This window comes from Xiphophorus maculatus, chromosome 1 (genome assembly GCF_002775205.1).
Source record: "Xiphophorus maculatus strain JP 163 A chromosome 1, X_maculatus-5.0-male, whole genome shotgun sequence".
In the NCBI taxonomy this organism is placed as follows: Eukaryota; Metazoa; Chordata; class Actinopteri; order Cyprinodontiformes; family Poeciliidae; genus Xiphophorus; species Xiphophorus maculatus.
This window is the reverse complement of record NC_036443.1, coordinates 26,799,411-26,814,496: the sequence shown is the minus strand read 5'-3', so window position 1 is coordinate 26,814,496 and position 15,086 is coordinate 26,799,411. Positions and strand designations below refer to the sequence as shown.

General features: G+C 38.0%; 1 protein-coding gene across 4 annotated transcripts in view; it reads left to right on the top strand.

The window, feature by feature from the left end:
* The window catches only part of LOC102235697 (membrane-associated guanylate kinase, WW and PDZ domain-containing protein 3-like), a 134,242-nt gene that overhangs the window by 70,162 nt on the left and 48,994 nt on the right, over nucleotides 1-15,086 (top strand). For all 4 annotated transcript variants that reach the window (XM_023335774.1, XM_023335778.1, XM_023335790.1 and 1 more), the window contains exon 2: nucleotides 9,598-9,714. In XM_023335774.1, coding sequence (XP_023191542.1) covers nucleotides 9,598-9,714 — 117 coding nt within the window. The remainder of the gene's footprint in view (nucleotides 1-9,597; nucleotides 9,715-15,086) is intronic.

Here is a 15,086-nt window from a genome sequence, read left to right as displayed (position 1 = left end):
GAGCTGGACATGCTTCTCCTGTTTGTCTGTGTGTCATATTTGTCTTATTTGTTTTACGCAACTTGCGAAAACTATACATACTGTACCTCTCGCTGTTAGTCAATCTAAAAAAATCTAAATGTGTGAAAGTATCTTAGGGAGGTGCCTTATTTTCTAACAGTAAAGATAATTGGTAAGCTGCATTTGTGTTTGCCATTTTTTTTTATTTGACACTCCCTACTGCGATCAGACTTTCGAGAGAACATGGTATTAATCAGTAAGGTTCCAGGCTTTCTGAAGGTCTTTCAAAGCTTTTCTTTGAACATCAGTTACTTTTCACTCGTTCCATTATCTTTGGAATGTTTTTAGTCTTTTCAGCCACTCAACTGTGATTTATTCAGTCACTCAGGCATAAAAGCATGTACCACAGATGCATACTTTCTTCCCATTTGTTTTAAAGAAATCGCAAAATAAAAATAGGATAAAAATATTTCTATGCACAGGGCCGCAGAAAATTTTTAGCAAATTTTATATTTTCTAAAGAGAATTGAAGCCCATCGTTTGACCTTAAAACGTTTTTGGGGGGCTTTTTTGGTTTTGCTTTTTTGTTGTTCAAAAAAGCCAAATTGTGTTGATCATGATTGGTTTGAATGAATAAAACATCCAAGGGAGGGAATATTTTTTTATGCACTGTAGATCAAGACTGAGCAATGTGTTTTCTTTCTCTTTTGCCTGAAACATGAAACAAATGGTGCACTTTGGATTTACTGGCACCCATAGTAAAGTTCTCACACATCTCACATAGATAATCCAACCTTTACTTAAATGACATTACTTCAGTAGATAAAAAAGCCCATGGTATGACGTAATAATAAAAACTCACTGGTGCCAGTAGTAATGAACATTCTAGACTTACATGAGCACATACAGCATATGCAGTGTAGTAGTATGCAGAGCAATAGGATATTCACAAGCTCCTATTTCAGAACTAAAGAATGCAAAGTGACTTTTTACAGCAGTATGTGTCACACTGACTCACGCAACCAGTCAGGGTGCTGCAACTCTGCAAATAATCATGACAATAATCACCAAAAAACATTCTTCTCTTTTCCCTAAGCTCCCCTGCACAGAAAAACGCTCTTTCCCCAAACCCAGTCGGAAAACGTTTGTGTTGCTCTTTTCTCTAGTAGCTGGATAAACTGAAGCTATACGATAGAGTTAACATGCTATGTAACAATTAGTAGTCTAACAAAAAGCACAAATTTATACTGAAATTCCTATGTAGAGGATAAAAATCAGTATAAGGGTTTTATTTTCTGTGCTGAAACCCTATGTTTTCTTCCAGCTGCTGTTTACACATTAATTGGTGACATTTAACTCTGTAGCCCTTAAAACCATGACACCTTATTCAAGAGATCCAAACTCCTCCTCATTTGCGCCATAGAAAGAAAGTCGATAGCTTAGTCTTTTATTCCAAATTCCTCCTCTCATCAAGTGACTAAAGAGGTTTGGAAGCTGGATGATTCCTTTCTAAGCTGGACGTGTGATGCCACCAGCTTACTGGATACAAGGTATCCAGGTCCAGGTTCCTCTCCTCCCAATTCTTCCATGATTCCCTGTTTGAGCTCCCCTAGTGATGCATCTTCCATTCTTTCTGATCTCTGCATCACAGGGAAACTCTTTGTCTCCCTCTGCATAGAATAGGGGCTAAAAACAATTCTCTGTCATGGAGATGAAACAAACAAAAAAAAACAAACATTCAGGTCCTCTTTGATCTCTTGTTTGTCATCCAGGCTCTTTGGTAGCCATGCTTTGTGATTGAACATGCACATGTTTGCTCCATTGCAGTGTGAGTGAGGATTATTTGCCCCTGGGCTTTATGCATGTGTATGTGTGTGTATACAACAGGTGGGTGTGTGTGTGTGTGTATGTTGAGGGACAGGCAGATGTTTCAAACCACAATAATGTCAAACAGCAGCAGGCTTTTGATGACGCTCCTGCAGGACAAAGCCCTTTCCCCTTTCACATTTGTGTAGCCAGAGGACCAGAGAGGAGTGTGCTCTTTAAGGATGATGTATGCAGGAGCAAACACGTTCTGCTCCATTTTGTTACAATTTTCTGCAGTCATTCAAGCAGATGTGCATGCCTCACAAAAGATTTGAGCTCACAGTTAAACGTTTGAGAAAGTACATTTACTACCATGCAGCTGAAAAGATAAGAGTAAGAATATTTAAGGCATTAAAAAAAAAGATCCTATGCTCCAGTGCTTTGCTCCCTCTGTCCTCTGTGTCAGTCTGATGCCCGGTCATAATTCTGAAGGTGCAGAGTTTAGCCTGCAGTAGTGTCTGACAGGTCTTCATGGTTTGATTTAAGAGGACGTAATATAAAATGTAACTCTTTTCTGGGCTTCAGAGATCACATTTGGGCATCTGAAGTCACCACCAAGTGGGGAAAAATTAGCAAAAACACAACTGTGGCTTTTTGTTTTGGGTCGTCTGGGTTTTAAAAATATTTTATGCAGTGAACCGTTTAGAATTCATTAGGAACGGCTCAGCTCAGAGGAGAAGAAATTCCAGCCTTTGCCTCTTTATCTCCTTTAAACTTCAACTTCAAGTCAGCTTGCATTAAGAGAACCGGGAAAGAAGAAAGCCAAGGCCTTTTATTCACCTTTTTCTTTGCAATAAACTGCACATTAAAGTTTATTGCAGAACTATAATTTGTGGCTATAAAGTCAACATAAATTAAAGAAAAACGTAAATGATCTTTCCTGCGACTGACTGGCGACCTGTCCAGGGTGTACCCCGCCTCTCGCCCGTAACGTTAGCTGGAGAAAGACACCAGCACCTCTCCCGACCCCACTAGGGACAAGGGTGTTAAAAAATGGATGGATGGATAAATGATCTTGTCTATCCATTTTTTTCCCCAAACAGTAGTTAAGGAATTTTATTTTTACTCATTATATGGAGTGTCAATGCATTTTATGCAACTTGTTTAGACTATCTAGTGGAGAAATAATAAACTCTCCTTGGTAAAACTGCGGAAAAATTGAAGCAATCAGGTTTTTTACTGCCAATTCCGATACCAATCACCCATGAGGCCGATCTTTGCCGATCACCTGGATTAACTGTTCCTTCCTAGATGCTAAAATAAGAAATGTAGATTACAAGCAGCTTTAGGAGCAGCGATTTTCTTTTACAATTTAGTTGGCTCTGATTATTTCTTGAAGAGCGAACCTTGAGGTGGTAAGCCCTAGAATTATACAGATTCCTTGAAGAGCCTTCTTGAGGACTAGATTTATTTTACAGCGCAGGCCATGGTGGTCGGTACTTAACCCTGTTCTACTAATCAAACAATGAAAGGACATTTCCAAGGTTGTTTCTCCCTTGAGAAAAGGAAATACTTGATACTTTTGCCATTGCTGTTATCAATTGGCTGTGAAGAAAAGGGGGAGCATCAATTTAAAGGAAACTCACCTCATTAAGCAGAAACTGATTATATATATCTACACTGGCTGGCCTTTTGTGAAGTGGAGTATCAACAGTGTAGGTGTGTACTGTTAAATGAGCCAGAAAATGCACCAAGCCCAATTTATCTCACATGTGTAGCCAAATTAATGGGCATCCTGAAGAGTCAGCGATTAAGAGTAAGCACAGCTACTCATAGCAGAGCCCATATTTCTGAACACTGAGTGCCTTGGGTGCCATCTGTGTTGCATGTGCTGATGATTATGACACTGACAGTTTTCCACCCATAACATCAAGTTTCCACACATTGTGCATCAAGATCATTCCTTTTTAAATATCTTCTAAAACAGTTGATTACACATTTCTGCCAAATGTACGTAGATAATGTCACTCTCCTTATGGCAGAGTAAGCTTAGATAAAGAGTCTCATAGAGCGAGCCAGATTGTGTGTGCGTGCGTTTTTTTAAGGCATTTCATTTTTTGATTAAAAGTAGCTATAAATACTCTACATCAACATATTCTAACTGCATTGTAACTTTTCTGACCTTGTTGCTATTAGTTTGAAAGCTGAAACACCCATCTTGTGCAGAATGACCTTATGTTAAGATAAATTCCCACTAAATGCATTTCAAGGTGGATTTGTAAAACTTGAATGGACGAAAAAGAGCAACTGAGTGTCTTATATGTCACTTTTTATTTCATCCTAAAATGTACTGTACTACCTAATAAATCTCTTGGCTCTGTATCTTCTAATAGATTTCCTGTGATTTTCTTTATGACAGCCAGACATTGAAAAAAAGAGTTGTTACTGATAGAAATTACAACTTTCCACTTTAAAGGAATAGTGTTTAAGAGATTTGGCCACCATTACTTTAACTGACCATAAGGATCACTTGGCTGGAAGAGGCCACTGGTGTTGGAGTTGCCCGTAGCTGTGTGTATTAAGAAAGCAATACTACAATTTCCTTTTCCATCACGGGGAGCATATAATAACCTGTTGTCCCTATGAGTCTGATATTATGTTGATTTTCTGTCTGGCTCTTGCCCAGAGTTGCCAAATGAATCTAACAAGGTGGTAATTAACAGATGGTAGGGGTTTTCCTCACTGTTTCTGGAGCTATACTGTCATAGAATGGCTCATTAGACGCCTGCTGCCTCCACTGATTGTGACTTTCCTGCACCATCTCTGCACTATTTTAGGAAAAGATCTCTGAACACGGATGCTCATTGTAATTATGCTGCCTGTTAATTTAGTGCTTTGGTGAATCTTTGTGATGGTTCCTAGTTATTTTGACCCCATTGAACTAAGAGGTGATGTGCAAAGATTCACACCAAGTTGAGAGAAAAATTGATAGTTTCTCCTGAGAGGTCAGGTAAACCTAAACTGAATGTTTATTTGTTTGTCACACCTTTAAGGACTATGAAAACCCAATAGAGTTGTCAAGCAGGCACACCAATATTTTACATTTCAATTTGATGTCAGTTATACAATTTAACTGAAGGCAAATAAATCTGTAAAGGGAAACAAAATCAGGAATAAAGATGATGCAATAACCTGGCTGTATAGAAAGGGTAAATTCCTCAACTATGACTTTGATTAAATTTTAGCGTTTCATCATCAGTAATTTTAGCAAATCTGAATGATTTCGAAAGTTGAGCTGTACTTCTAGAATTCTCCTGATATTCGCTCATCTTTAAAGAGATGATCTAACGAATCTCTGTAAAAGACAGCAACACTGCAGGAACGTCTGGTATTTTTGGCTATGTTCTCTCTGTTACAATAAGTTTATGTCTTCTCCACGTTTGGGCTACAAAGAGCTGCTAGACAAAAAAAAACTAAACAAAAAATCTCTGCAAATTTTGTGGAAGATAACATGGAGAATCAAAACTTTTAGATTTGGGTCACATTTCTCTAGGATATGTTTTGTACTCTGCTCATTATCATATCCCTGTATGCAGTTGAAACCATAGGTTTACATACAGCAAATTAAAAGACACCTTTTATTCTCACTGTCTGAAGTTAAATCAGACCAAACATCTCCCATTTTAGATCAGCTGGAATCACCAAAATTATTTCTATTGCTAGATGTTGGTTAACAAAAATCTAGCAATAAATTGCTAGATTATAGTGCTGGAAAACTATTATCTACTAATGCCACAATCTAATTCATGCTGATATAGTTGGTGTCGCTGCTCACTTCAAAGTTTCTTCCCAATGACTTGTTCTGGTACACAGCAGTTTGCTTCTTCAGAGTGCCATTTTTATTACTTATACCGAGATCTTGTAGAATTACACATTTCACAAACATGCAAATAATTCGTTCTAAGGTTACAAAAACATGCTTCATTTGTAAAATGAAAGCATATTGGCTGGCATTTAATAAACTCTTTTTCTATAGATTGCTCTGATTGTGGGCTGGTTTTTAAAGTGCAACAGTTGAAGCAAAATTGTTTAGTCTATGTATTTTACAAAATCCTGTGGGCTGAAGTCTTGCATTTTGATCTCACTGATGCAGTTTTCTTTAACTGCTGTGACATCACTTACAGATATTTGCAGATGGTAAGGCGAGGAAAGGTTTGTCCACTGCCAAGGAGATGATGGGCAGCAGCATGTGCTCTGGTTTCACTCTGCTTTCTGTTTGGGACAGAAAGTTCTAGTTGCCTTATGCAGCAGGTTTTTAATTTGCAAATCTTAAAATATTGAGGCTTACCCTGTTATTTTCTAATTTGCAGTTGAAGTTCAAGGCACAAAGGGGTTGCAGCAACAGGTGCTTAATATGCTCATGCCCTCTGAAAGACAAGATGTCTGATTAAAATGGGAAATAAAAGGGAGAGGAGCAGGCAGTTCCAGAAAGAAAGATGATCCAGGATGGCGTCTAAGTATAAAAGTGATCTGGGCTCGGGGTGTGGGGAGGCCTGTGGGGGTCTGCTACGGCTGATGAATCTCCGCACTGAGAGCGGCGCAGTCGGAGATGGAACGATAGAGAAGTGATGAAATGGGAAGCAGAGGGAGGTGTGGTGGGCTTCCACATGTGTTCCCATGCATCATCATTACTCCTCTCTGCTGAGACCCTTCTCCACTCCCACCATCCTGCCCTTCCCTGCTCCCTTCGTTTTTAATAACTCTCCGTCCTTGAACTGTTGCCCCCGCTTTTATCCACCGTCTCACCCGCCTGTATGAGAGAGCGGCTCGAAGCCAGATGACCATCCACAAAGGCCTCCATTGTGTCCCACATGCCTCGTAGTTGCATGATGTGCTGCTTTGTAACATAGCAGTTCGCCCCCCTACCCCTGCTCTCCCCTCATCTTTGGAGATATGATGCAGTGCACTAACGCAACCCGACAGGCGAGCCACAAAGACTACACTGTTAGATGCTCTCGAGTTGTCTACTTTGGGTAGCAAGGGTGATTTGCATTTGTTCGTGTGCGCGCTCGAATGAGGGTACATGAAAAAAGATTGATTTTACTGCATCAGTGGGGTATCTGCTATTAGCTGCGGCTGATCTCCCGTGACAATTACGTCTTTTGTTGCCTACACTGAGACCAGCTTATCTCTCCAGGCAAAATGTAAAAAATGGATTTTGGGGGTCTCTCCGGTGAAGGAATAATAACTTTCATCTGCTTTAACACGAAAACAGCCTGTGACAGGGAATGAGGTGTATGTTCTTGTTTCAGAATTTGTGGAGTTTTCATCTCTTTCTGCTTCTGGGAACATAAACCACAGGCCTGTGGCTTTTGAGTTGATGCATAGCCAGACACGGCTTTTGTTTCCTTGACCCAAATTCCTTGAATTTGTTGCGCCATTTAAAACTCCATGGAGTTGCATAACTGAGAACACTTTGCCCCTGCTTTTACCCCTGCCGGTTACTGGACATCAATCTGAGCAAAGCAGATGATTAGTTTGTGTGTGCTGCAAATCTAAAGCCCCAAGAGTTGAATTGACTTTAATACCTACTGGGCATAGAGACTGAAATGTTTCCATCAAATTTCAGGACGTTTGGGTAAATTCTGAGGCTTTTTTTTTCTGAAACCACTTGCAGCAGGAGGCATTAATTTTACCAAAATGCTGAATTTCAATTCATTAAGTTTAAGGCATTTTTTAACTTTTTATTTCAATGAAAGGTAGTCTCTCCTGCAGGACTTTACTGCTGAGAAACATTGTTATTAAAAGCTCTGTGTGAGTCTCTCAGGAGAAATCTTGCAACGTGTCAGATGCCTCACACTTATAACAATTTCATTGCTTTCAGTGTTAGATTTTTTTTGCCACCATGAAATTTAGCAGTTTTCCAGCTTCTTTCTGCTAGTTTCTTGATATTTTAGCCCATGTTGTATTGATGTATGAGTGTGTCTGAAATAAAGAATGGGCTCAAATTCAGCTGAAGAATGTATGACAAAGGAAATCCACAATAACATCTGATGGGGCAGCTTTTATTTTTGTTAGCCTTTCTACATTAAATGGTCATTAAATTCTATTTGTACCAGAGGTGACGTCACACTGAGAGAAAGCAGTCATTGTTAAGCTATTGAATGCTGTTTAATTTTCCAGGTACCAGTCAGAGCACAAGATAAGTCCCCCTCTGCAAATAAATCACTCATGTATGAACATACAGCTGGCTTATCAACTTAATCAGGATATTTATTGCCACAAAATATAAGTCAAGGCATTCCTTTAGTCTCTTTTGGTCCATTTATCATGTAGGCTGTATACAAATAATCAAGTCTTTATTTTACTGTGATTTGTAACCTTTTTTTCTGTTTTCTCTCTCCTAGATTGTACATAACAATTTAGTGATTTGCTTTTCTTATTGAGGGGTTGGCAGCACTGTACTTTCTGACTTAATTTTTAAATGTATCACTGATTTTGAAAGTAGTTATATTTTTGTATTCTTCTACACTGAAGAGTGTTACAGCAACCGACTGAGAATTATTTTCTGTTGAAGATCCGTTGTGAGACTGCACAACTTGAAAAAGTAGCTTCAATACATAGAACTACATTCCGCGTACTGTTTTCTTTTTTCAAAGTGGCATGCGATGACATTTTGAGATCCTTGTGGTTGTTGCCTCGGAAAGCTGTGGGGCAAATTCTGCAAAGCAACTTTGAGAAAAGAGTACTTCCAGCTGTCCTCCAGGACGAAATGCCTTCTAAATTCTCAGGGAGTCCACGCATGTGGCATATTACAGCAAACACAAGGGACCTCTCTCAGTTTCCCTCTTGTCTCTTCATTCGGTTGACATTCCTTCACTCGGGGGACAATGAGAGATCTATTTCTTCTCAAGTGTCTCAAGTGCAGCTTGAGCACAGCTGCTGAGGTCCTCAGGACTCTGAGGTGTTAATCCATTTTGCTTTAGACAAAAGTTGGTGCACAACCACACATCCAGCTCATGAGCCAAGACACTACTACTATACTCAATATTAGGTTCAAAGAATGAGGCAAGACCACTAAAAAGGCTGCCTTTATGTGTTTCCAGAAATATAACAAAGCTCTAGTGATATTTCTGTAAAAAAGTCTAACTTGACACAGATTTCAATCTCACCATTTTATTAAAAAAGCTGAATGTGATTAAATTATCTCTCAGCCAATCATGTAACGTTAATGGATGAGAACCGTTCCATCTTTTTCATCACATAACACAACAAACTGGCAAAGTCCAAGTCTTAGTATGCTACTGTTATTTTCAAATGTCTTTCAGTAAGGTGGTATGTGGAAAACAGTATTTACTTTGGTGGTATTTGTAAAAGGTTGGAAAATAATAGAAGTATCTCAAATCTCAAGCAGTGTTTTTAAAGGGTTAGGGTTTTTCAGTGTGGTGACCTGTTCATGTTTAACTAAAGGAGTACAGATATTAACTAACAGATGATGACAAATGCAAACCATGCTCCTTATTTTTTACCAATTAGTTTGAGCTCAATTAAAGCCTCAAACTAGCTAAAAGCCTCCAGAGCTTCAGAGCTAGAGGCTGGAGGCTGTTATCCAGACACAGCTTTAACATAGCCAGATCTTGTTCCTTAAGATACCAATCACATGACCAGAGTTCACCTTAAAAAGCCAAACTGAACATTTTGGATTATCAATACCATTGAATAAATGACTTCTGTGTAGAGTTAATTTGTGATTTGGTTCTCTGATGGAGATTTTTATGTCCCTCTTTCTAGGTAAAGTGTTGAACACGGATTTACGTCACTACCTCAGTCTGCAGTTTCAGAAGGGCTCCCTGGACCACAAGCTCCAGCAGGTGATCAGGGACAACCTCTACTTGCGCACCATTCCCTGTGAGTATCTCCCACAACCTCAACTTTTCTACATTCTCCTCTCTTATATTTGTGTTATTGGTATTTTTGTCTCAGTTGGAAAATTCAGGTGTACCAACAGTAATTTAAAGGAAGCATAAATAATAACAAATATTATAAAAGATGGATGGATGGGTGGATGGATGGATGGAAAAAATTAAAATAGGAATCTGTGTAAATAATAATACTGTACTGTTATTAAAATAGCATACTTTTATTTAAAAAATTGATTTCACATGCAAAAACATTAGAATTTTTACAAGAAATGAAAAAATTAAATAACTACATGGATGTATAAATGTATATATTTATTGTGTTTGTTGGGAGTAATGATGCTTATAAAGTCTTACAGCTGCTGAGAAGAAGGATCTGTAATGAGGCTCATTTGTGCGCCCAGGATGCAGCAGTCTGCCACTAGTTATATTATTTATCTCAACATTAGATATTAGAGTTTAATATGTCTAGATTTTCCATGCTAAGTCTTAAATTGTAGACATTCCTTCATTTCCTTTTACCATCAGATTACTTCTTAAGAAGTACATTTCAGGTCATGAATTTGGAACTGACCTGGTTAATAGACATGTCTTTTTGGACCAGAAGCAGTTTTAAAAAATGTCTCTCACTCTGAGATATTTCCATATGACTCAATCTGTTTTTCTTAAATAGTATGGAAAGGTGTAGAAGCATTCTTACTGCTGACTGCCACTTGTAGCAACAGGTGGGGAAGGAGTAGTGTTACACCCGCCTGTGCTGAGTAAAGCTCATAAAAACCTGGTTCTCTAGATCTCTCTCTAGAATCTCTATAAAAGGTCGTTTTAACTTTGCTTAAAACCTCATTATACCTTGATGCTGGAAACCAGCTTTTCTCTCTGAAATCCTGTAAATTACTACAACATCTGCTATTCAGCTTCCAGCAGATCTTAATGGAAAAGTAACGAGAATAAACACTTTCTAACAACTTTAAATGGAAGGTTGACATTTTCTATCAAGGCTAAAATACTTTTATCCCGTAGGGAAAATGATTGCAGTATTGACGGATATCATAATTCCTTAGTAGTTTATGTTTTACAGTAAATTAAGTTCCTTATTTTCTCTGTTCCTTGCTCCTATATTACAGTGTGTTCAATGCTCCTTGGAAACGGTGAAATAAATAACCACAAGAGACTGATTTTCAGTTTACGCCTGAGAGACTTTAAAACAGACAGCGAGGCCTAAAGGTTTAAATAAAAGAAAAGCTGTGATCCTCTTGACTGCACATTGGAGTTATCGACCATTTCTGCCATTTCTCATTAGAAGAAAGGGACTTTTAACATTTTTCCCAAAACTAATCATTTGGAAAGCTTTAATTTCTGCCAGTCTGCTTTAAGGGAAGGTTATTCCAGATCCAACAGTGCTGGACTGAATACTTTGGTTATAATCAGCAGAATTTTCTTGTCTTGCTGATGGAGATATGTGACTTCTGCCATGCATGCAAAGCACCCTTAGAAACAGTGTGTTAGGCCTTGTTTCAGCCAGCAGTCTGGCAGTGTGCACCCTCAATAAAATCTGGATTATTTTGAGGAGGAAAGGTAAAGAATAAGTAATTTCCAATAACCTTATTGAACAAGTCTGCACACTACTGTAATAGTTTTGAGCATATTTTGATTCAATTTAAGCATACAAGCTTCTTTTTTTCTCTTTTTTAACATTTTTAACCCCAAAACCTTTAAGTATCTTCGGAAAAGGTGCAGACAAAACGGGATTTCATTTTTCACTGTCACTGTGAGTGGAAGCATACATGCAAAACAACAAAAGCTTTACTTCACCTCAGGTGTTGCCAACAGGGCAGTAAAAAAAAAAAGGATTTCCACACAGTATGATGGCTTTGGAAGGGCAGACTGGACAAATGGTACTATTGAAGTCTGAATGCTGAAACCGAATTTAATAGTAATTTGCGTTGTTTAATTTTATTTCGAACTGGTCGTATCAATCAAGAACATACACTTCAGCAGGTTTCTGCGTACATTTTAGATCCACTTTATGTGAAAATAAGATGACTCACATCCTGAATATTATGACTAATTTCTTCCTGAACTATTTTTAGTGCAGGAAGTGTTTTTTTTTTTTTTTTACCTTTCTCGCTTTGACATTGTAGAGGACAGAAAAATAAGCCAACATTTTCAATGTGAGACATTTTAGTGTGGCTTCAGTAGCTCAGCATATGCATCCTTTCCCCTCCGCTTATTCAAGCCTTCAGCAGAGCCTCATCACAGAGCGCAGAGCTACCGTGACCCTGTGAGGAACCTGGATAGCCACTCCAGCATGACGTCTGTGCTCATTGCAGCAGTCGGAATAAGGTCTCGGGGAGAGACAAGCGTGACTTTCCTTCTTGCACCAGACGCAGAAAGTCTTCGTTAAGCGTTGCCCTTGTTTCATAGAAAAGACGACATCAGCTCAATGCCGAGCCAGGGCTCCAGGTTACCATGAAATCCTGCAGGCTTTGCGAAATCCTGACCCCCCGTAAATCTATATATCCAGCTACATCTCTCTTTCCGTTTGGATGATGTCTGTCACAGCAAGGCGAATCAGCTCCACTGGTTTCATTGCAAGATCAAGAAATGGAGGAAGAGTTGTACCAATAGAAAATGGAGAAAATGTGCCCCACGATTTCAATTGCAGCAATTTGTTGGAAAGATTGAAGAGATGCTCGGTTTGAGTGTGCAGGCTTATCTTAACGTATCACTTTGTCTTTTTACATAAAAAAAACAGATTGCATCTCATCCAGAGTGGCCCATGAATTTAATAAATGTAGCCCAGGGTGCTGCAAGAGATAAATGGAGGTAAAACCGGGCCAATCCCAGCTGAGACAACACAAACATCAGAGCTATAAGTATATCTCCAGATCTGCTACACTTATTACATTTCATTAGCCAGAGCATGCAATTTAATTTTTTCATACAAAAGCAGGTATAGAAAACAAAAAAAGGATATTAGGCTACTTCACTCATTGTCATGCCATTCAAGGCTTCAGTATAAGGTTCATTAAACTGAAACATATGACTTGGATCATCTCTGTGCAGTGAGCTCAATATATTAGTTTTACATCAACATTACATGTCCTCTAGGACTTGGACTGATGTCTATGCTCTTCCCAGCAAATCCCAGCTAAGTCCCAGCAAAGGGTTTTTTTTTTTTTTTTGGTCATTGCTTTGAACACAGAGAGTATAAACGGCTTATTAGACTGACTCTCTAAAGGGCTTTTTCTAGTCTTACAATCTAACACTTTACACTTTCACACATACTCACTCATGCACCGTAAAGCATACAGAAGCAAGGTCATGCAAGGTGGACGAGCAGATGATCGAATGACTGAGAGATTATTTGCGGGATATCTCCACTGTGAAAACCAGCTTACATGTGTAATCTTTTTGCCATTTTCCTATTTGCAGTTACAAAGAAATGTGAAACTCCTAGCATTTTTCATATGAGCAGGTTTCTGAGAATAAGAGAAAAAGGTTTTCTCTTGAAAACTTGCATCACTGATGAATTTCAAGAATATTTGTACATCAGCCCAACGCAGCAAACAAATTGGCCTCAGTGGAAATTCACCGGCATGAAAAGTTAACTTGTTGCTTATGTCAACAACACAGACGTCAGAGAGAAGTCGGGATTTATAATGTCCCAGAACTACCTCAGTATTAGTTTTTGGGATAATTAGAACATCAATGAAAAGTTATTGCGGACAAGTGTTTATTTCCATTCTATTTTGATAAGTTTGACTCAACCCTCAAATTTTTGTTACTCAGAAAATTGTAATATCGTATTCGATCAAAATAAGGATTTTTAATCCGGTGATGTTGTCTTACTGAAATGTATTCAATAAATTAGTAAGATTAGAACCACCTTTTGGTATTACACATTTAATTAAGGACTTATCACTGTTTTTTTTTTTTTATTTGTCTGATGTAAATTTTAAATGAGAAATTTTGTGTTTTCATTAACTATAATCATAAAGTCACCATAATTAACAGATAAAAGGCATCCATGTAATTAGTCTAAGTAGTGTGTTTCATTTATTGATTTATTTCCTGAAATAAATGGACATTTCAATAGTATTCTAAACTTATGTCCCTATTATCCTTTTTTCCTTCACTCAATTCTTCATTAATATTCTTGGCTACAATAATCAGTGAAGAGCCTGCTTCTCTTACATTTTTTCTTTTGTAGCTTATTCTCATTGTTGAGCATTGACTGTTGAAAGTCTGGACAGCTAACAAGCCAGCAGTCTTCCTTGTGAATGTGTAGGCCTTACATTTCTCTATCAATAATCCATTGTTCATTGGTCTTATGCAAGATTAAAATTTTTTGAGATACTGGACTTAAGTCTCAGCATTCATAGCGATGAGCTTTTTTTCTATGATATTAATGTTGGTGATCTAAAACAACAAATAATCAGAGGAGAAAACCATTTTCTATTTTTGAAAATGACCCTTTTCCTTTTTGAAAACCCTGTGTAGAAACCAGGGTTGAAAACAGTCTTGTGTCCAATTTAATGTTTTCAAATAAATTAAAAATGGTGTTGTGAAACTGATTTTATGCCCTCTAAAGTGTCAGCTCGGCTCACCATCATTTGAGATGTAATCTTGGTTTTTCTAGAGCTGTCTCTCCACTGCAGGCACATGGGGCTTTAAATCAAGTTTAACATTTTCTTTCTGTCAACAAACATTCTAACTGCAGGAGGAGATATAATGTCTGAAACAGACCACTCTGTTGCAAAACCATCTTTTATTCTGTCAAACAATATTCCAAGGAGATCTGTGAAACCATAAAAGGGAGATGTGCAAGCTTTATTTGGATTGGACAAATTGGAAATTTAGATATTTAATTTTTTAGAGATGGATTAGCGACCTCAGTCCTGTCTCCCAGCTGCTTCAGACTATCAACACTCCAACAAATGCCACACAATTTTATCTCTATGAACTCTGCGCATTAAGCCAGGACTTATGAGGATGGACATGATCACTGCCAGTGTTGTAAACATCAGATTAGGCTTTAATCTGTAGGGTAGTGGAAGCAACTCTGGTCAGTCAGTTTGTGGAGATCATTTTGGGAACTTCTAAATCCGTATTTGTCTGACTATTATTAATTTGATCTCATTTTCATTAAACTAGTTGCCTCACCGTAATCTTTAGCTCCATTACCAAAACTGACTGGGCCACTTGTGAGTAGTATCACTTCCAAATACAGAACAACATGTTGGTAAAATTTAGAGATTTCATTAAACTTAAAAGGGTTGGAATAATTTGCATCTTAGCTGTATTTCAATTATTTATAAATTTATATACATCAACTCATCATTTTATTTGCTTAAGTTA